We start from the raw sequence: 22,192 nt of genomic DNA, 5'->3' as shown, positions 1-22,192 counted from the left end.
TAGTCCAACCCCCTGCTCAGGCAGGAAACCCTATACCATTTCAGACAAATGGCTGTCCAGTCTCTTCTTAAAAACTTCCGGTGTTGGAGCATTCACAGCTTCTGCAGGCAGGTTGTTCCACTGATTAATTGTTCTGACTGTCAAGAAATTTCTCCTTAGTTCTAGGTTGCTTCTCTCCTTGATTAGTTTCCATCCGTTGCTTCTTGTCCTGTCTTTAGACGCAAAACAGCCATTTAGACATCAATCCCATGTTCAGTGCAAGAATCCAAATTCAACATCCCCAAGATAAAACTGTCCAGCTTCTCCACGAATGCATTCTGTGGAGGGACCTCATTAACTCCATAAGTAACAGAGACCATGGTCTAACTCAGCAGTCCCCAACCTTTGTGGCTTGGCAGCTGAGCTTGGGGAGGGGAAAGGGGAAATGGGCCACACAAGCAGCAGACCAGCGTGCATGTATGTAGCTCAACTTGCATGAGCAGCAGCCTGGCACGCACACACACAACTGCCCACCGCCCCCCCCACACTTGTGCAAGTTGAGCTCCAGGCGCATGCAATCCTGCCAGCTATTCGCACAGCCCAATTCTGAATAGGCCACAGCCTGGTGCAGGGGTTGAGGACCCCTGATCTAACTGACCTCCTTCAAAGGATGTTCTTCTATCCAGGTGCTTTTTTTGTAAAAGGTGCCGGAACTACCCTACAAGGTTCCATCCAAAAAAAGGTGCCGGAACTCCGTTCTGAGTGTTCTATGACAAAAAAAGCCCTGCTTCTCTCAAATAGTAGACCTGGGTTTCTCAGCCTTGAAGGTGGGTGGACTCCATACTGTACTGACTGGGGAATTCTGGAATCTGAAGTCCACTCATCTTCAAGTTGCCAAGGATGAGGAACGCTGTGATGGACAATATCCCTAGATCTTGCTCTGAAAATAACTCTTGAGGTCTCCCACCTCTGTATTTTGAAACCTAAATGGACCTCGTCTTTCCTTGATTTAGCTTTCAGCCCCATCAATAGGGACGTGGTGGCTCAGTGGGTTAGGACGCTGAGCTTGTCGATCAGAAGGTCGGCAGTTTGGCGGGTCGAATCCCGAGTGCCGCATAACAGAGTGAGCGCCTGTTACTCGTCCCAGCTTCTGCCAACCTAGCAGTTCGAAAGCACATAAAAATGCAAGTAGAAAAATAGGGACCACTCCAGTGGGAAGGTAACAGCGTTCCGTGCGCCTTTGGCGTCTAGTCATGCCGGCCACATGACCACGGAGACGTCCTCGGACAAGCGCTGGCTCTTCAGCTTTGAAACGGAGATGAGCACCGGCCCCTAGAGTCGGAAATGACTAGCATGAATGTGCAGGGGAACCTTTACCTTTACCTTTTTTACCCATCAATATCTTTTCGAGTCCACTCCAGTTTGTCTGCCATCCAGTTCTTCCTAAAGCTTTAATGTTCTCCACCTCTTTTTGACGCCGCTCAGAGGCTCTCATTCTTCTGAAAAGAATTGAGAATCACAGAACAGTGTTTAACTCTTCACCATAACAAGACTTTGATGTATGTGGATCACAGATCGCAAAAGACCCTTGTTGTGTCTTCTTCTGGAGAGCCAACCAAAGAAGACAAATATCTCTTCATCTTCCCTTAATAGCTTCTGAAAGAGCCAAAGGGAAATTGGAAAAGTTCGCTGATTGAACCGCTTGGGAAGGTTGTCCCCTCTTCCTCCCCTGTCTTGGTTTAAATAAATTGCAAGGGAGAGTGTAATAAGACACAAACAAATCATCAGGGTCTCCTCATTACACGAAACAATCTCTTTCATTACTCATGTACTCAAGATGTATCACTCTGTGACACAGTTAAGTTGAAGCTTGTTTGCTTTTGCCCAAGAGCTGCCTAGGACAATGGGAAATGGGGCCGTTTGCATGTGTCCCCAAAAATCAGGTGACTTTCCAGACAGGTAAAAAAAAAACATTTCATCATATTCTCATGCTTTGATTTTATTTCCACCCAGCCTGTCTTCTTTGATGGAACTTAAACAGACCATTCTTTTAGGTCAGCCCTTTGAGGTGGGCTAGGTTGCGAAACAGGAGTCACTGGGATTCTGGGAATATTCCTTAATATGTTCCTTCTCAGGGCAGGACTTGAAGCAATGGGTGGAAACTCTTCAGAGGGCGATCCAACCTGGAACTAAGGAGGAGTTTCCTGACAGTGAGAACAATTAATCAATGGAATAGCTTGCTTCCTGGAATTATGGGTGCTCCATCATTGGCTGTTATCAAGGAAAGATTGGACAACAATTTGTCTGGGATGGTGTGAGGACCCATGCCTTGGGCAGGGGCTTGTATTAGAGGATTTCCAAGGTCCCTTCTAGCCCTGTGATTCTATGATTCTGAGATTCTGTGATTCTGTGTTTCTGAGATTCTGTGATTCTGAGATCCTGTGGATTCTGTGATTCTGAGATTCTGAGATTCTGTGACTCTGTGACTCTGTGATTCTGTGATTCCGAGATTCTGTGATTCTAGATTCTGAGATTCTGAGATTCTGAGATTCTATGATTCTGAGATTCTGTGATTCTAAGTTTCTGAGATTCTGTGATTCTGATTCTGTGTTTCTGCATTGTGATTCTGAGATTCTGGGATTGTGTGATTCTGTGATTCTAAGTTTCTGAGATTCTGGGATTCTGGGATTCTGAGATTCTGGGATTCTGATTCTGTGTTTCTGTGTTGTGATTCTGAGATTCTGAGATTCTGAGATTCTGTAATTCTGAGATTCTGTGATTCTATATTAGGGCAGCGTAACAGAATAAAGAAAGGCCTCTCTTTACTTCAACTTATACATAACACCATCAAGGTGGTGTTGTTTTGAGTATGTTTCTCACCCTTTCTGCTTTCCTTAGTCTGAAATATCTTCTCTATAGTAGCTTTGGCATTCTCCTCTCCCTTCTCTAGTCAAGACCACCTTCCATCACACTGATCAGTGCCTCTTGTACCTACAGGGAATGCCACAGGGACACCCTCGAATAGTCATTATGACGCCAGTCTGTTCTGCAAAGCAATAATTTAATCTTGCTGCAATGTTATAGATTCTCCACTTGAGAAAAGCCACAACCATACTAAGTATTATCTGACAACCGGTAGTGTTCTAGGGCAAATCATAGCATTTATCTTGTCAAATAAAAATCAGGGAAAATATTGATATTTTCCCTCTGTGGTCACTAATTCCCATTATTCTGCATTTATTCCCCCAGGAAGCTTTTCAAAAATCAGGGTGGAAGACGTTGTCTCAGTAAACTCCATCCCTTAGCTGCTGGACAAGTCTTGAAAAGATGAAACCATTTAACAAGCAGAAATAAATGACTTTGGAAGGCAAAAACCATCGAGCAAGAGAGCAGAAGATGCTACTTAACCAACATCACAATGAAGCAGAGAAGCTCGTTAGATTTATTTTTATTTATTTTTTTGAAGTGGAGGAAAACTGTGTAGATTCCTTAGAGCACTGCCTCTAAAGAAAGATGGACCATTACTAATTGCCGCTTAATCACTGTGTTATAGTAATTATAATGTGTGCTTCCTACTCTATAGTTTATTACTCTGGGTTGGTTAAAAAAAACAAGAAGAAGAAAAGCTAACGCTGGCATATAATTTGTGGAGACAATGTTAAACGACGGAGCTGTTCATGGGAAATAACGTTGCTTTCTTCTGTACAGGTTAATCCTTACGGTCACAGCTGAGGCCAAAATTTCCACTGCTAAGTTGTGAATTAGGTTTTACGACCTTTCTTGTCACAGTCGCTCAGTGAAACGCTGCAGCTGATAAGCCAGTAACACGGTTGTTCAGCGAATCTGGCTTCCCCTTGACTTTGCTTGTCAGAAGGTCGCAAAAAGGGATCACTTGACCCTGGGACCGTCACAACTATGAGTCAGTTGCCAAGTGTCTGAATTCTGATCACATGACCACAGGGATGCTGGAATAGTTTTTAAGTGCGAAAAACGGTCACAACTCACTTTTTCCAATGCCGTTGTAACTTTGAACAGACACTAAATGAATGGTTGTAAGTCAAGGGATACTGTAGAAATTTTCGTGTTTCTTCTTCTTACCACCGTGTTTCCCCCAAAATGGGTCTTATATTAATTTTTGCTCCAAAAGATGCATTAGGGCTCATTTTCTAGTGAGGGCTTATATTTTGGAAAATATGGTACTAAATGTGTCTGTCTGGCTGATGACCTTAACTGGGGCTTATTTGGGGGAGGGGGATGTTATATTACGAGCATCCTGAAAAATCATGCTAGGGCTTATTTTTCGGTTGGGTCTTATTTTCGGGGGGAAACGGGAGTAGCGATGAAAGCTCTTTACCCTTTCTCTCTAAGAAAATACAACTTCCATGTTGAGGGAAATATGTCTTTTTCCGGAGATAGACTGTATATACCGCTAGAAATAAGAAGGAACCATCATGGAACATACAGTTTGTAGATGACTCTTTAACAGTGGTTTTCCAAACTTCTTCCTGGTGTTGACATTTTGGATTTACTATATGGAATGTAGCCACCATGATGGCTCAAGGTCTGTTTGGTCCATTATAGCAGAAATAGGAATTATGGAATCATGGAGGCATATTGGCAAGTCTTCTCTCAATTCTTTTTTTCTCTCTCCCCTGATATTGGAGTCTCAGCTGAGATAGGATTCCAATGTCCTGTTTGGGCACAAGGCAGCTTGGAGTCCAAGATCCATGCTCAAATGAATCCTTCCAAGAAAATGGGGTTTGATCTGGAGGTCTTGAAGAATCTCTAGAAGTATGCAAACTGTCAAAGGAGCTTCACTCCAAAAAGACCTTGAATTCTCCACTTATCTCATTAACCTAAAAACTTTGTTGTTATTGTTCAGTCACTAAGTTGTGTCCAACTCTTCATGGCCTCATGGACCATAGAACACCAAGCCCCTCTGTCCTCTACTGTCTCCTGATATTTGTTGCATCTATGACACTATCTAACCATGTTTGTTGCGTCCATGATACTGTCTAACCATGTTTGTTGCATCCATGATACTATCTAACCATCTCATCCTCTGCAGTCCTCTTCTTCTTTTGCCTTCACTCTTTCCCAACATCAGGGACTTTTACAATAAGTCTTCTCTTCTCATTCAATGGCTAAAGTATTTGAACTTTAGCTTCAGCATCTGAATCTAAAACCAGACCAGGTTAAGTTCTCTTCTCCTGTGACTTCACCTAAACTATCTCAGTTTGTTCTATTTGTGAAAAGTTTCCTCTTTTTTGTTCTTCAGGACTGAGGCTCAAACTCTGGCATTCTTGAACCAGCAGTTGGTGAGGAAACATATAACAGAATAACAGAGTTGGAAGGGACCTTGAAATAGGAATAGAATAGAATAGAATAGAATAGAATAGAATAGAATAGAATAGAATAGAATAGAATAGAATAGAATAGAATAGAATAGAATAGAATAGAATAGAATAGAATAGAATAGAATGGAATGGAATGGAATGGAATGGAATGGAATGGAATGGAATGGAATGGAATGGAGTGGAGTGGAGTGGAGTGGAGTGGAGTGGAGTGGAGTGGAGTGGAATGGAATGGAATGGAATGGAATGGAATGGAATGGAATGGAATGGAATGGAATGGAATAAGAGAGTTGGAAGGGACCTTGGAGGTCTTCTAGTCCCACCCCCTACTCAAGCAGGAAACCCTATAACATTTCAGACAAATGGTTGTCCAGTGTTGGAGCACCCACAATTTCTGAAGGCAAGTTGTTCCACTGATTAATTGTTCTCATGATCAGGAAATTTCTCTTTAGTTCTAGGTTGCTTCTCTCCTTGATTAATTTCCATCTGTTGCTTCTTGTCCTGCCTTCAGGTGCTTTTGAGAAGGCAGGACAAGAAGCAACAGATGGAAACTAATCAAGGAGAGAAGCAACCTAGAACTAAAGAGAAATTTCCTGACAGTGAGAACAATTAACCAGTGGAACGACCTGCCTCCAGAAGTTGAAAGACTTGCCACCTTTAAGAGCTTGTCTGCCAACTGAGTGTTCTCTACCAGACTGAGTCACTTCACTTCCACTTCTGCCTGAACCATGGGTGATTGTTAATTTTGTTTTCCTGGATAATGTTTCCACTGGTGAAAAAGGAAAGCAAGCATCTTCTATTCTAAAGTCTCCCAAATATGTCATCCAACTCGGCTCCCCTGACAAGCGCTATGCTATTGCTGTCTATTTATATCTCGTCTGATGCCTCCACGTTTTCAAGAGAAGGGCTTAGAAGTTAGACTGTCAGCAAAAGTCTCCTTGCTCCTCTTCTGATGATGCGATGACTCGAAATGAGTTTATTCTCAACCTGACAGGACAATCTCATTAATGAAAGCGGAGAAGGGAGCAGGCGGAGAGAAGTGGATAGAAAAACTGAAGCGGTCGATCTGAAACTTTGGAGTCCAGCACACTGAGCATGATCTAAAACAGACATGTCAAACACAAGGCCCGGGGGCCAGATCCGGCCCGCGAAGTGGTTTCATGCGGCCTGCGAAGCCATCCTGGAAACAGGGAGGGAACGGCCCCCACTGCCTTGGCCCTGGCCCAGAGACCCTCCTTCTGCCAGAGACCCTCAGATCTGTCCCACTCCTGCCCAGGCCCCCATAGGCACCCTTGATGCGAACGATGTAGAGCTGGCCACACCCACCCAGTAGGCCATACGCACTTTAGCCACGCCCACCCAGTAGGCCACGCCCACCCTGGCCACACCCACCCGGCCCCCTGAGGGCAACCGCAATGCTGATGCGGCCCTCAATGAAATTGAGTTTGACACCCCTGATCTAAAACTTGGACAAATTTGTTGGTGCTTCTGTCAGGTCCCTTCAGGACACTACTATAAGGAAGGGGAAGGGCGCCTATGGATGTAGACTGAGGATGCGAATTGAGGATGTTTCTGTCTTACTAGCATTTATTTATTTATTTATTTATTTATTTATTTATTTATTTATTTATTTATTTATTTAAATTTATATGCTGCCCTTCTCTCTAAGGACTCAGGGCGGCGCACCACAATAAAAATTAAAAACATAAAATAGAAAATTTTAAAAAAGAATCAAACAATAAAACACAATAATTATATGACAATTTAAAAACCAGGAAAAAGCTAATTAAAACCGTAGTCAGTCATGGCCCGCTTGTTGGAACAACCACCTCTTCTACTTTTTTGCTTCAAACTTTTGCTCTGAGGTTATCTACATGGGAATTAAGGAGGGGGGAACAACCTTGGGCCCATCTGTTTGCAGTCCTGCCTCCTCCTTCCATTATGTATTCAAGATGGACAGTGATTAATATTTATATCTTACTTACTTACTTACTTACTTACTTACTTACTTACTTACTTATTTATTTATTTATTTATTTATTTATTTATTTATTTATTTATTTATTTATTTATTTATTTATTTATTTATTTTTGGGACTTATATGCCACCCTATCTCCCGAAGGACTCAGGGCGGCTAACAACAATAAAAAATACAATAATACAAAAGTTAAAAAAAGGATTAAACTAGCAGCCCCAAAATAAAATTAAAAACATTTTAAAAATCCCTGTCGTCAGTCCAGGTCAGCCTGATGGAAAAGGAATGTTTTGAGGCCGCGAAGACAGGACCGGAGGTCTGGGGCCATCCAGGGGGAGTTGGTTCCACAGGGCTGGCGCTCCCACAGAGAAGGCCCTCCCCCTGGGGGTCGCCAGCCGACATTGTCTAGCCGACGGTACCCTGAGGAGGCCTTCTCTGTGTGAGCGCACTGGGTGATGGGAAGTCATTCCTGGCAGCAGACGGTCCTGCAAATATCCCGGGCCTTACTTATATGTAAGTCTATATGTTACTTATATGTAAGTGTGTAAGTCTACTACTATTTTATTATTATTATTATTATTATTATTATTATTATTATTATTATTATTATTATTATTATTATTATTATTATTATTATTATTATTATTATTATTTCCTCTGAATGTGCAAAACCTGTCACAACCAGGATTCAGCTCACAAATTAAGGTTCTTACCCAACACTGGAATGACGCTGGGCTCATTATTCAATGCAAGTTTATTTCACAAGGTTAGAATGGAATATTGCTGGGAGGGACCTTGGAGGTCTTCTAGTCCAGTCCTCCACTCAAGCAAGAAACCCTAAACCATTTCAGACAAGTGGCTGTCCAGTCTCTCCTTAAAAACCTCCAGTGTTGGCGCATCCACAATGTCTGAAGGCAAAGCTGTTCCACTGGTTGATTGTCCTCCCTCTCAGGAAGTGGCCTCACTGTTAGGAAGTTTCTCCTTAATTCCAGGTTGCTTCTCTCCTTGGTCAGTTTCCAACCATTGTTTCTTGTCCTGCCCTCTGGTGCTTTGGAGAATAATTTGACTCCCTCTTCTTTGGGGCAGCCCCTCAAATACTGGAACAGTGCTATCATATCACCCTTATTTCTCTTCTTCTTTAGACTAGCCAAACCCATGTCCCACAGCCATTCTTCGTATGTTTTAGTCTCCAGGCCTTGGATCATCCTAGTTGGTTATTATTATCCAGAACAGGGGAAAAAATGGGAATGTCCCCATCAAGAAATGTGGAATAAAAATATCCCAAATATTGTATATGACTGGTACGATTCCTGTCCTTTATAAGATTTCTAAACGTGACTTCTTTCTGGCTTATTTTCTCTGCATTTGGGTCCCCAAATTCCTCCACATTTCCCTACGTTTGACTAACAGGTTGTGTATTACTTTTATATTTATTTATTTATTTATTTATTTATTTATTTATTTATTTATTTATTTATTTATTTATTTATTTATTTATTTATTTATTTATTTATTTGATTTGTATACCGCCCTTCTCCCTAAGGACTCAGGGCAGTGAACAGTGAACATAAATAACAGAATGCACAACTAGTTATCTTAAAACAATAATTAAAACAGAACCGTCAGACCGGATTGCTTAAACAGATATGTTTTAAGGTCGCGTCGGAAGGAGCGAAGGTTGGGAGCCATCCAGAGCTCAACCGGTATATGAAGAACAGTTGCTGGAATTAGGTATGTCCAGTTTAAGGAAGAGAAGGACTAGGGGTGACATGATAGCAACCTTCCAATATCTCAGGGGCTGCCACAAAGAAGAAGGAGTCAAACTGTATTCTCCAAAGCACCTGCAGGCAGGACAAGAAGCAACGGATGGAAACTAACCAAAGAGAGAAGCAACCTGGAACTAAGAAGAAATTTCCTGACAGTTAGAACAATTAATCAGTGGAACAAACTGCCTCCAGAAGTTGTGGATGCTCCAACGTTGGAGATTTTTAAGAAGAGAGTGGACAACCATTTGTCTGAAATGATATAGGGTTTCTGCTCAAGTGGGGGGTTGGGCTAGAAGACCTCCGAGGTCCCTTCCAACTCTGTTTCATTGTTTCTTGGGAAGATATTTCAACACCTGGACATACGGATTTGTAAAGAGGAATGGTGAGGCCAATGCTGTGTTTCACAACATTAAGAGGATACACATTAAACTAAAAAATAAAAACTGATGACCTGAAGCTTCCCTCTTCTATTCTCCTTTATTTCTTTTGTGCTAATTGGATAGGTGTGTGTGTTTCGCTTGAACTCTCCTGCTGGATGAACTGCTTCCGATTTTACAGGTCAGCAAACCGTGACAAACCGAGTCATGTTTTTTTTCTGATTGAGGAAAGGGGAGAAAATGTAGACCAGGAATTCTCAAACGCTCTCCAGCGTGCCAAGCTTGATTCTTGCAGCAAAAACGTCATTGCCAAATTCCCCAGCACAAGAGCCAGTGACTGTCACCTCCCCTCTGATCTGAAACAGCACATGTGAAGTTTAGCTGAGTTCATTTTTTTTCCCCAGGAAAGCTTTGTTAGGCTGTCTTGATTGACAAGGAGGGAAGATAAAAGAGAATATTTGGAGCTCAGGGTTGAAGTGAGAAGTCCTTAGTGCTCTCTGAGCTTGGTAGTTTTCTTGCAGATGTTTCATGACCTAACTAGGGAATATCATAGGTTCTAGAAGGGGGTGGGGTGTGTGGTGAGGAGGAGGAGGAGAAAGAGGAGGAGGAGGAGAAGGAGGAGGAAAAGGGAAGGGGAAGGAAGAGGAAGAGGAGGAGGAGGAGGAGGAGAAAAGGAAGAGGAAGGAGGAGGAGAACAAGAGGAAGGAGGAAGAGAAAGAGGAAGGAGAAGGGGAAGGAGGAGGAGGATAAGGAGAAGAAGAAATAGAAGGAGAAGGAGGAGAAGAGGACTGGGGTCCTTAGTGGTCTCTGAAGTTGAGTATTTTCTTGCAGACATTTCCTTAGCCAACTGGCAGAAAGGAGAGAAAAACCTCAACGTGATGCCTTCAAGCATTCAATGACTGGTGGGGGTTAGGGCTTCTTCCTTCTCTGACTTAAGGAGGCCTAGGTGAGGGGATCTCAATGAGCTTCCCAATCCACACTCTCTGTCTTCCTGAGATGAAATATTGCTGCCACCTGTATGATTGAGGAACAATGTGTCACTCCGGACTTCCTACGGCTGGAACAGATTTCTGCTCCTGGATTGTCCATGTGACAAAGCTTCTTCCAGACATTCTCCCTCTTAACCTGCCATCTCCAGCCTACACCGGCTTTGCCAGTTTGACCTCATTCCTCTGGATCGTGTATTCTTCTAATTCAGGCTAGGAGACGCACCTTCCTCCTCCCTGAGGCCTTGCTTCAAACCAGAGCATCAACCTGATTTTGGAGTAGTGCCTCAGTTTGGAGAAGAGAATCACTCGGTCCTGATAGTCTGAATCAAAGTTTTGATGCCAGAAGACTCAATTCAGCTGGCTTTTTTTGCCACAGTAAACAGTGGTTGGTTTTTTTAGCTCCTCCAATTTGACTCGCATCTTCTTTCAAAAAGTCAACTCAAAGTCACAGTCCTACCCATAACAGACAAGATGGAACTCTCGATATTTATATTTATAGTTTACAGTGAATGAATTAAGACAGAGAAGTCAGGTGACATTAATTCCAAATCATAAACACCCCTGGAGGCCAAGACGTTGTGGTGGCTCAGTGGGTTAGGATGCTGAGCTTGTCGATCTGAAGGTCGGCAGTTTGGTGGGTCGAATCCCGAGTGCCGCGTAAGAGAGTGAGCGCCTGTTACTCATCCCAGCTTCTGCCAACCTAGCAGTTCGAAAGCACGTAAAAAATGCAAGTAGAAAAATAGGGACCTCTACGGTGGGAAGGTAACAGCGTTCCGTGTGCCTTTGGCATCTAGTCATGCTGGCCACATGACCACGGAGACGTCCTCGGACAAGCGCTGGCTCTTCGGCTTTGAAACGGAGATGAGCACCGGCCCCTAGAGTCAGAAACGACTAGCACGCATGTGCGGGGGAACCTTTACCTTTACCTTTTTATGGTCAATGAAGTTTCCTGCTCCTCTGAAAACCCAGCCAAAATTGGTCACAACATGTGGTGGTCCATAGGGGTGACTGTAATTTTATTGGCATGGGAAACAGAGAAAGACCCAGTCCTGTTCCTCTTTGTACCCCAATTGCTTATAAGGTCTTTATGTAAACTCGTCTAATTTCCCCCTCTTTTGGTTCTCCCCACCCTCCAAGCTTTCTAAGCAAAACTGAATTGAATTGCACCTCAAAATCTCTTCATGAGTGATCCATCAACCTGGTCATGAAACTAAAATTTCACAGGCAGTTGATGCAATTCTCATCCTAAAAGCTGAGCGCCTTCTCCTCTTTTCTGAATAGCATGACACCTGCTTCCAAGATGGGTTTTGTCTACAGGAAGATTTGGTCAGCCTTTTAATTCCTCATCGATCTGCAAACGCCAGTAAAGCTGTCATACTCAGAGCATTGTTTCAATATATAGTTTTCAAATATTCTTTTAAAAAAAAAAAGCAGCAGGAAAACAAGAGTCCAGTCACGCTCATTAATGTTTTGCATCGGGTTCCCCGCTGTGTAGTTGCTAATTAGCAAATGCTTGTCATAATTTGAGGTTGGAACACTCATTCACTGAAATTTATCTCCAGAAATTAAGAGGTTCCTGTAGGAGAAGGACAGGCAGAACCTGGGGGGGGGGGAGTCAAGAGAGTAATTAGCCTGGAATCATGACGTTCCCAGAAACTAACCTCCTTTGAATTCCGTTAACTCTTCCCTGTTGCCAGTTTACTGCTGACCGTTAGCTGACTAGATTCTTGTGTATAGACATGAGCGATAGATCAGCGTAACTGGAGCTAAACAGGTAGTCCAGATTCTTTTTGCCTGATAGCTCCCTTCATTACTTGTTCAGCTTCCTCACCATCACCCTTTCCATCTCCGTTCACCCGCTTTGAAAACTATGCACATCCACCTAGTTACCCACATCCACTACGTTACAAAGTTGGGGGATCACCTCCCAAGTCCCATCCAGAATCTTACAAGCATCAGGCCTGTTATACAAATGTTCAAGCTCCCCCAGGTGCCGATGGTTATGTCTTTTCATACACGCTCTAAATAGACTTGGATACGATCCTTTACTTTGATTCTTTAAGAAAATGATAAATCTCCTGTCTCGTTGGTCATCCATTTTCTCCGCTGCTGAGCTAAATTCCATCTGCTGGGTGATGGATCAATTCTTGCGAACACCCCAGCTGCACCACTCAATGCAACCCTGTTGTCTTTCTGGGAAATGTCTTTTGGGGGTTAATTTACTTCTTTCTGCCATCTGGATATGAATCTGGGGGCATGTTTGCAGTCTGAAATCGCTTTCTTGGGCAAAAGGACCTCTCAAGAATTCAGAGTTCTGCCTTTCCAATTCATCTCTGTCCTAATTTACCAAAAAGTCTGGATCCTAAAGTAAAACCCAAGACTTTTAAATAACAAAGTATGAACAGCCTCGTTCTGATTTTTAGAGGGGGTTTCTTTCCCCCGGTATACTTTAAGTGTGCTCCTTTGAACTCCATAAGTGATACACCACTCCAAAATGCAGTCTGAGATAGCCTTCCTAGAAACAGCTCTTTTTGGAGAAGAAAGCAACATAAATGCTTTTAGTTTAGCTTCTTTTCAAGGCTTTGCTTTAAAAAATAAAATGAAATTCCCCAGAACATCCATGTTGCAAAGGCTTTCCTGCAGCTTTGGCAGAAGGTGTATCTGTTGGAGGAATTTTTTTTTTTAAAAAGTCAAGAGGACGGTCACAACTGCGGGACTATTGCCCCCTTTGCCATTAAACAGGGGCACGGGCTCCCTTGCACGGTTGGGGTCAACATCTGGATGTTTTTCACCTTCTCTCTACAGAATCCTCACCCACTTGCAAACTTAGCCCACTCTTGAAAGTCTTGTGAGCCTCTGAATTCCCACCAAGCCGATCTGCAGACCAAGCCAGGCTTCGTATCCCAACATACACAGAGGACATCAGATTGCAAAAGTTGGTTTTATTCATAATCTGCAGGCTTCTCAGAAAGTGTTGAAAATGGGAGTTAAACCAAGCTGGTAAACTCTCGCCCCCTACTTCATAAATAATTGCTTAGCCAAGGGTTAACTGTTCCTTCCAACTCTGGCAGTTGAGTGGCTGGATGTGGTTTGAATGGTTTTGATTTGTCTTGCTTTTGGGGGGGGGTGTCTTGAGTTGAACCCTCAAAATGGATTAAATCAGAAACCAGGTTATACACACACACACACACACACACACACACACACTCATCTCTGCCCTTTGGTAAAGATACTACCAAATCATGAAAAGACTAATAAAGGACACTATTTGTAACTCAGGGTTGAAATGAGGGATCTTTGTGCTCTCTGAGTTTGGGGGTTTCCTTGCAGACGTTTCATTACACAACTAGGTAACATCATCAGTGGTAGAAGGGAGGGGGGTTGCAGGGAGGAGGAGGAGGAGGAGGAGGAGGAGGAGGAGGAGGAGGAGGAGGAGGAGGAGGAGGAATAATCTGTGTTCTCTGGCCTTGGTAGTTTACTTGCAGCATTTCATGACCCAACTAGATAGCATCATCAGTGCTAGTCTGATGATGTTACCACCAAACTCAGAGAGCGCCAAGGACTCCTCATGAGAAGACTCAATAACCATGAGGGTTTGGGACCTACCCATTCATGAGAGGCAGGAGAGGTTCAAAGAACCAAGATGCCAGCTGCAAACATGACCCAAGGAACCCAGCCCACGATTGACCCCCACTGCTGTGAACTGAAGCTTCAAAAGAATGTCCCAAAATGCTGCTAAAAATTCTCTTATATTCCCCCATCTTTTTATTGTATATACAGTTCCCTTGTAAGAACATAGATCTTGTGTGTGGGGGGGGGGGTGCCAAAGTAAGAGAATGAAGCAATATCAGGCAGCCACAAAACCCACCTCTGGGGGGGGGGGAAGAGATACAAATCAGGTTCGCTCACACAACTTGAAGAACATGACGGTCAACCTATGATAGGAGCTTTCACAGATGGTGGGATTCAGCCGATTCACACCAGTTCAGCAGAACCGGTAGCTTATTTTTTGTTGCCCAGGCCCGGAATGGACTTCCGGAAGCAGCATCCACACACAGAACCGGTCGTTCGCCTATTTGAATCCCACCCCTGCTTTCATCGATTCATTCACGGATGAATTGGTCTCGCATCAACGTGCACATGGGGGCCAAAGGTGCTTTTTTTTTTGGAAGAAAACGAACTGCTGTTGCCTTTTTGAATGGCTTAGGGAAGGCCTTCTCACCAAGGATTGGCGTGAAAAGAAAATTTCCGGAGGAAAGAACACCTGGCTGGGTGCTCCATCCCTGGAGGGTTTCAAGTGAAGGTTGGACGATCGTTCGTCTAAAGATGGCATGAGGACTCCTACCCCAGGACAAGGAGGAAGGTGGATCAGGTTTGTAGAACCACTGTACAGAAGAGTTGGGTGTTTCGTTTGTGTGCTTTGCTTTGTTCTCTTTGGGTACCCAGAAGCACAAAAATCTGTGCAGGGTTGAAAATCAGAACAGAAGAGAATAAGAGAGTCGGAAGGGGCTTGGGAGGTCTTCTAGTCCAGCCCCCTGCTCAAGCAGGAGACCTTATAAATACTGAATGGAATTAGCCCAATCAGCTGCATTGGGACATGTTAGCCGCCTTCCAGTACTTGAGGGGCTCTCCCAGAGAAGGCGGGGGGTCAACCTCCAAAGCACCTGAGGTAGGACAAGAAGGAACAGATGGAGGCTTATCAAGAAGAGATCCAAGCTAGAACTAACAAGGAATTTCCTGATAGTGAGACCGATTAATCAGTGGAACAGCTTGCCTCCCAGAATCGTGGGTGCTCCATCACTGGAGGTTTTCAAAAATAAACTGGACAACCATTTGACTGGGATGATGTAAGGCCCCTGCCTTGAGCAAAGGGCTGGACTAGAAGACCTCCAAGGCCCCTTTCAGCCCTATGATACTATATGCAAAGATTATTTATCAGCCAGGTAGGGACTGTAGCCTAAGACCAGGCAAGCTCTACAAACTAACCTCTGTTCGAAATCTTGTCCTATTCTTTCACACATACAAACACCCCACAAAAGCATGTAAAAATCTCACAGCCTTGTTATCCCTTCTGCAGTTACTAAAAGAGGAAGTGAGAAGGCCTCTGCCAAAATGGAGAACTGGACTTTTATACAAACAAGTATTCTGCTCTCAATGTGTGTGTGTGTGTGTATATATATATATATTCTTTGTTAGCAATTTACATATATATATATATATATATATATATATATATATATATATATATATATATATATATATATATATATATATATATATATATATATATATATATATATATATATATATATATATATATATATATATATATATATATATATATATATATATATATATATATATATATATATGGATATTCGGTGCTGTCTTGATAGGACTATATTGCAGGATACTTTGGCACAACCAAGGTTGAAAAGTGTTCTCAAAAGAAAGGGCATATAATGTACCAAGAACGCCCCCCATCCTACCTCCTCTGCCCCCCCAAATTAAAAAAAATCAAGAAAGCTCTTTAAACAAATACCGCAAAACAAATGAACCGTATTAAAAATGAAATAAAAAGGGTACATTGGTCCGTGTTTGACCAACAGGCCATTTTGTTCTAATTCTTTACAAGGAGGTGTGGATTCCGGCTTTGAAGACGGAATCTCAACTGTGCTTCTACAAAGATTTTCTAGGGGGGGGGGGAAGGAAAAAAAATCAACCCCACCCAATCCCAGTCTCCAAAATGTCTTTTTTTCCCCAACGTGTGAAAACGTAACGGACCAACCCATCCTCTTTGTCTCGAGCTGAACAGGATTGGCTATCGCAAGTTTCTGGTGGCATACAAAAAAAGTTCATTGTGTTTCTCCAAGATTTGTAGGTAGCTGTTTGGTATCCAATGAAACAGAAGAAAACACAGCCAGGATTCCATCTCACAACCATCGTCAGCCCAGATCTGCCAAATCTGGAGAAGTGTTCCTCATCACTGGCTGGGTTTCGCTGCTCCATCATCCATAAACAGAAGGCATAAAGGTGAATACAAACGTAAAAAGATAATTGTGTTTTGTTCTATATATATTTATATATGTATAGTTGTTTGTGTGTATGTGTGTGTGTTTACATATGGTCCTGAAGTCTTTCCATATAGTCTCTAAATTCCTGGGAATCACCTAAGTTCATATCTTGGCAAACCCATTTGATATCATCATCACCGTCAAAGAGGATGGAGTTGGTGTATGGGCCACCATCCTCGGGCAAGATGGTGGTATAGGAGGTGAATTTAACCCTTTTCCGCTTGGGCCCGGGAGGGTTCATAGGTTCATTTCTGAAGTCCTTATCACAATCATATTCAGAAGACCGAAGGATCTGGTTGTGGAAGCTCTTCTGAGAACTTCCATTGAGGAGGAAGTTGCTTTCTTCAAAAAGTATCCCACGATCAATGATGGTGGTGCATTCATCAGATGGGAGAGAAATGTCCACAGGACTCTCCAACAGCTCGACCTCGTTGCCCAACCACACCCAGTCATGGGAATGGGGCAGGTTCCCTTGCTCACTGATGGTGAATCTTTTGTGACGGTACTTCCAAGCAAATGCCACGCAGTTGATTAAAAAGACCAGGATGGCTAAGCAGAAGACACAGAGGAGAGCATACATCCCAATCTCCAGATCTGTTAAACCTCTGGAAGCCAGGGTGAGATCACTGGGGTTATTCTGCCTTGGGACAGCCTCTTGGGTGGGAAAGCTCGTAGAGGTAAGAGTATTGTTTCGAAGGTGTTCCTCTCTGTGAGAATTCATGGGAGAGCTTGCATTTGAGTTGGTCAACTCATCCTGATTCATGGAAGCGTCATGTTTGGACCAGTCCTGCCCTGCTCTCTCTCCTTCCAGGGGATTTTCCATCGAGTTACTTTTAAAATCACTCTCTGCATCTTTGCCATTCTTGATTTCTTCATTGTGTTCAGATGCCTTTGGAGCAAATTTCACCTTGACGTTCCCTTTCCCAACAGCCAAACTACTCTTCCGCTTGGACTTCTGGCAGGCCTCGCTGATCACCAGTTCTATTTTAATCAATGGTCCTTGGCCTTCACCTTCGGCCACCACTACTGGCCAGTCATCTTCCTGCCTTTGATGGATGGACACCACCATTTCATCCAGTGAGGTGACCACCAAGGAGAAATCCTTGGGGTCGTAGATATCTAAAGGGGTCACAGTTCCATCGCTAAACAAAAGCCAAGTGCTAAGCACCGCTTCCTACAGTAAGAGAAAAAAGGAGCAGAGAAATGTAAGAGTAAAGGTAACGGATGACCCTACACAATTCAATTCAGTTCAGTTCATTATAACTGTAGGGGAAAGAGTGGCAGAACCTGGAGGCGGAGTTAAACGAGGAATCAGCTTAGAATCCCTACATAGTCACAAGCAAACTAAGTCCAATCTCCCTTGAATTCTTTGGACCTTTACCTAACTCCTAACAGTTAGATGAGAAGATTCCTGTACACAGGCTTTTAGCAATGAATCAATTTAATTATCCTTCATCTGTGGACCTGGTCTTTGGCACCTGACATTGACCCAACATTCTTCTCAGGCAAATGGTTATGAATAAGATTAGGTTAGCAGCAAAAGAACTGTGGATTGGATCTCTTGGGGGTTCGAGAAGCAGAAGCCATCACAAGGGACACTGGACAGATTTAGAATTAGGGTCCCAAAGAGTTGGAAAACCATTGTTGCCATTTGGGGTCTTCTACACCAGAGGTCCCCAAACGTTTGGGCACCAGGGACCGGTTACGTGGAGAGAGGTTTTTCCATGGACCGGAGAGTGTGTGGTTTTGTGTGTTGCCTGCATCCTGTGGATGGGGCTTTCCTTGTTTTGTGCAGACCGGTTGCTGGCATGCCGCAGCCCGGTACTGGTCCACAGACCAGGGGTTGGGGACCCCTGTTCTAGATGACTCATTTGAAGGATCTGCTGTTTCTCCTCTTCAGGGAAATCAAACAGACTGCTTTCATTATTGGTCAAATCACACACAGGGGCAGGAAGTGGAGATGGAAATAAAACCGATCTTTGCAGTATTGTGCTTTTAATCAAATCGAATGTATCCCTTCTTTCCTTCCCCACCTCCTCAAAATGGATAGCTCACTGTAGGGTTTTCACAGGATTGCAGAGATCTCTTTTATCCTCACTCCCTTTGGGAGGGGAGATTCTGCCAATAATGGAGCAGAATGTTTGCAGAAAAGGTGTGCGGTTTTTTTTTAGAAAAAAAACCTTTAGATTACGGGGTATAAAAAATACATAGATACAGTATACAGATGCTAAAGTAGATAACTCAGAGACCCCAAAGAGTCTGCTACGCTGGTTTGTTTTTAAAACAACCAACTGGAAATTGCTTTGTACACAAGTGGCTTTTAAAAGAATGAATGCTCAAATTTAACATAATCTTTCCATCTGCATGACTTAGAATGCATTTTGCATATAAGCAATTTGATGATTTGCATTCCAACCACTTTAATAAACGAGGCACTCTGAAATCCATCTGACCCCTTTGCCTGAAATTACCAGTCCAAATGTTGTTTTCCTAAGCTTGCCTAATTCTTTGAAATAATGCACCTTGGTTCTTCTCTTTACTTTTTTTTTATTGGTGGGGGGGCGGGGCAAGGAAGCAATTATCTGAGAATATGGGCAAAACCTTTCCCAATGGTCATCCCGGCTTGTTTCTGGTTTTCCAATCAGTGCACCTGATATACCAAAAATCCATATTCTTGTAGTTCTCACTCTATTTTAGGATTGAATTTTGTCATTAGGGTGGAAGGGACAAGGACTTAGCATATATATTTTTTTCACAATCCAATACTTGAGATGGTTTCATTACTGCTCTGAACATCTCCTCGCTTGTTTGTCAGCCAGAGCTCTAGATCTCAAAAGCAAGAGTTTACAACAATCGGGTTGAGTGGGCTAGATGATACACTATTTTAATTTTTTTAGATCCTGTTTTCTATTACAATATGTTATTATATACTGCTCAGAGTCCCTCTATGAGATGAGTGGTTTAGAAATTAGATAGATAGATAGATAGATAGATAGATAGATAGATAGATAGATAGATAGATAGATAGATAGATAGATAGATAGATAGATAGATAGATAGATAGATAGATAGATAGATAGATAGATAGATGAAAGATTACATACATACATTAGATAGATGATAGATAGATAGATATAGATAGATGATAGATAGATAGATAGATAGATAGATAGATAGATAGATAGATAGATAGATAGATAGATAGATAGATATTAGATTGATACTGTAGATAGATAGATGATAGAAAGATTAGATATATACATTAGATAGTTGATAGATAGATAGATAGATAGATAGATAGATAGATAGATAGATAGATAGATAGATAGATAGATAGATAGATAGATAGATTACATATATACATTAGATAGATAGATAGATAGATAGATAGATAGATAGATAGATAGATAGATAGATAGATAGATAGATAGATAGATAGATAGATAGACAGACAGACAGACAGACAGACAGACAGACAGACAGACAGACAGACAGACAGACAGACAGACAGACAGACAGATAAAAAGGTAGGTAGGTAGGCGGGTGGGTGGATGGGTGGGTGGATGGAGAGAGAGAGAGAGAGAGAGATAATAGACAGACAAGACAGACAGAATCCAGTTCCATACTCACACTGGACTGTAAAATGCACAAGTTTCTGCTTAGCATTAACTCCCTGGTCACTTCAAGTGTTTCTTTTACAATCTTACTTTCAGACAAATGTAAACATTCCTCTAGGATTCCAGTGGAGGATGATCCCTAAATCCTTCCTACCTGTTTAGCTGCATGAAGAATATCCGAAGCAGAGGCTGTTGCCACCATCAATCTCTTGTTCCCTTTATTGGTCTGGAGAGACAAGGACAAGCCCGCCACCAGGTGTACTCCGAGGTCCGTGATGGTCACTCTGTCCTCTAGGACAATCACCGTCTTCTCAGCCAGAATGGAATCGGACAGGGGGGAAAGAACCTTAAAATGTGAACATGGGAGAAGAGGGTGAAAACACACATCGCTCAACCTAAGAGAAGCAGATTTTTTAAAGCAAGAACTGGGATAGGTCTTCTTCAGAGCCGTCATTCATCTGGTCCACTCAAGAAAGAAGCAGATTGTTCTCCTCCCAATTAAAGTGGCCGTTGCAAAGTTCAAACTCTCTCAAGTATTTCAATACTTTCCCTAAACCTACGGCAGGTTTAGCTTGCATAAAAGACAGTGTTAATCTTCAGATATGCCGAAGAATCCACTGCCCTTACATTTTTTATTTTTATTTTTATTTTTATTCCATTTATATCCATTTTTATTCCATTTATATAGCCTTCATTCTATGTATATGCCTGCTTATTAGAGCTTTCACACCCAAGCGGCATTATTACAAAGTCAGCTTAATTGCCCCCAACAATCTGGGTCCTCATTTTACCTACCTCGGAAGGATGGAAGGCTGAGTCAACCTTGAGCCTGGTGGGATGCGAACCTGCACTAATTGCAGGCAGCTGGTGTTACTTAAGGAGGCATTAGCCCACTGCTCGGAAGTCTCATTGAGTTCAACAGAACTGAGTCCCAAGCAAGAAGGCAGAATTTGGAAGCCTCCTTAGAACCTTTGATGGTGGAGCTTTTCTCTGTTCTGTACCAGCCTGCTACCGGCCCTGCAGAAAAGGCAGGGACAACCCCTTTACAAGAAGGCAAGAGGCTGGAACTATGTTGTGATTCAGGGTCAGCCTGTGCATTCGGCAGTTGGGTCGGATGACTCAGAGGAGGAGGGGGGTGTTGAAGAGCTTGCTGATGAGAGCCCTCAGCCAGGCCCCTCCCACCTGGTCACGACGGAGACCCAGCTGTGTGAGCCTGACAGCGTGGATGAAGATGACCCACAGCTGGCCCTGTTCAAGGACGCCCGATGCAGGAGGCAGTCAATCAGGAGTAAACAGAGGAAGGCAATGGGGCACCTCGGAAGGAGGTAGAGAGAAGCCACACCCTGAACTGTATAAAAGGGGAATGCATGGGAGGGCTGGTTTGCTGAAGGCAACCGCTTGAATAGTTCCTGTTTCATAGCTCCTGTTTCATGGTTGGTGTCTTGTTTTGCTCTGTTTTATGTTAATAAATTTGGCAGGCTTAATTCCAGCCTCTTGCCGTTTGTAAAGGGGTTGTCCCTGCCTTTTCTGCAGGGCCGGTAGCAGGCTGGTACAGAGCAAACTAAGCCTGCCAAATTTATTAACATAAAACAGCAAACAGAGCAAAGAGAGCAAACACGAACCATGAAACAGGAGCTATTCAAACGGTTGCCTTCAGCAAACCAGCCCTCCCACACATTCCCCTTTTAAACAATTCAGGGTGTGGCTTCTCTCTGCCTCCTTCTGAGGTGCCCCATTGCCTTCCTCTGTTTACTTCTGATTGACTGCCTCCTGCGTTGGGCGTCCTTGAACAGGGCCAGCTGTGGGTCATCTTCATCCACGCTGTCAGGCTCACACAGCTGGGTCTGCGTCGTAACCAGATGGGAGGGGCCTGGCTGAGGGCTCTGTGGAGCCTCAATATTATTCTCAGCAAGCTCTCCAACACCCCCCCTCCTCCTCCTCTGAATCGTCCGAACCAACTGCCAAACCCACAGGCTGACCCTGAATCACAACATTCTCAGCTTTTTCTTGAATACCCAACTTGTCTTCCAATTTCAGCCTTCAGACGTGTTACCTGCAAA

At 43.2% G+C, this 22,192-nt stretch overlaps 1 protein-coding gene across 1 annotated transcript in view; it reads right to left on the bottom strand.

Annotated features, from left to right (window-relative positions):
- Positions 1 to 16,558: 16,558 nt before the first annotated feature.
- The window catches only part of LOC308674551 (transmembrane protein 132B-like), a gene marked incomplete at its 3' end in the record, with an annotated part of 54,822 nt that continues 49,188 nt past the window's right edge, over positions 16,559 to 22,192 (bottom strand). Inside the window, exons 5-6 of the mRNA XM_081339128.1 lie at positions 20,287 to 20,478; positions 16,559 to 17,689 (exon numbers count right to left, since the gene is read on the bottom strand). Of these exons, the coding sequence (XP_081195254.1) occupies positions 16,559 to 17,689; positions 20,287 to 20,478 (1,323 nt within the window). The remainder of the gene's footprint in view (positions 17,690 to 20,286; positions 20,479 to 22,192) is intronic.

Source organism: Vipera berus (assembly GCF_964194415.1).
Source record: "Vipera berus genome assembly, chromosome: 14".
Classification (NCBI taxonomy): Eukaryota; Metazoa; Chordata; class Lepidosauria; order Squamata; family Viperidae; genus Vipera; species Vipera berus.
This window is presented reverse-complemented; position numbering and strand designations above follow the sequence as displayed.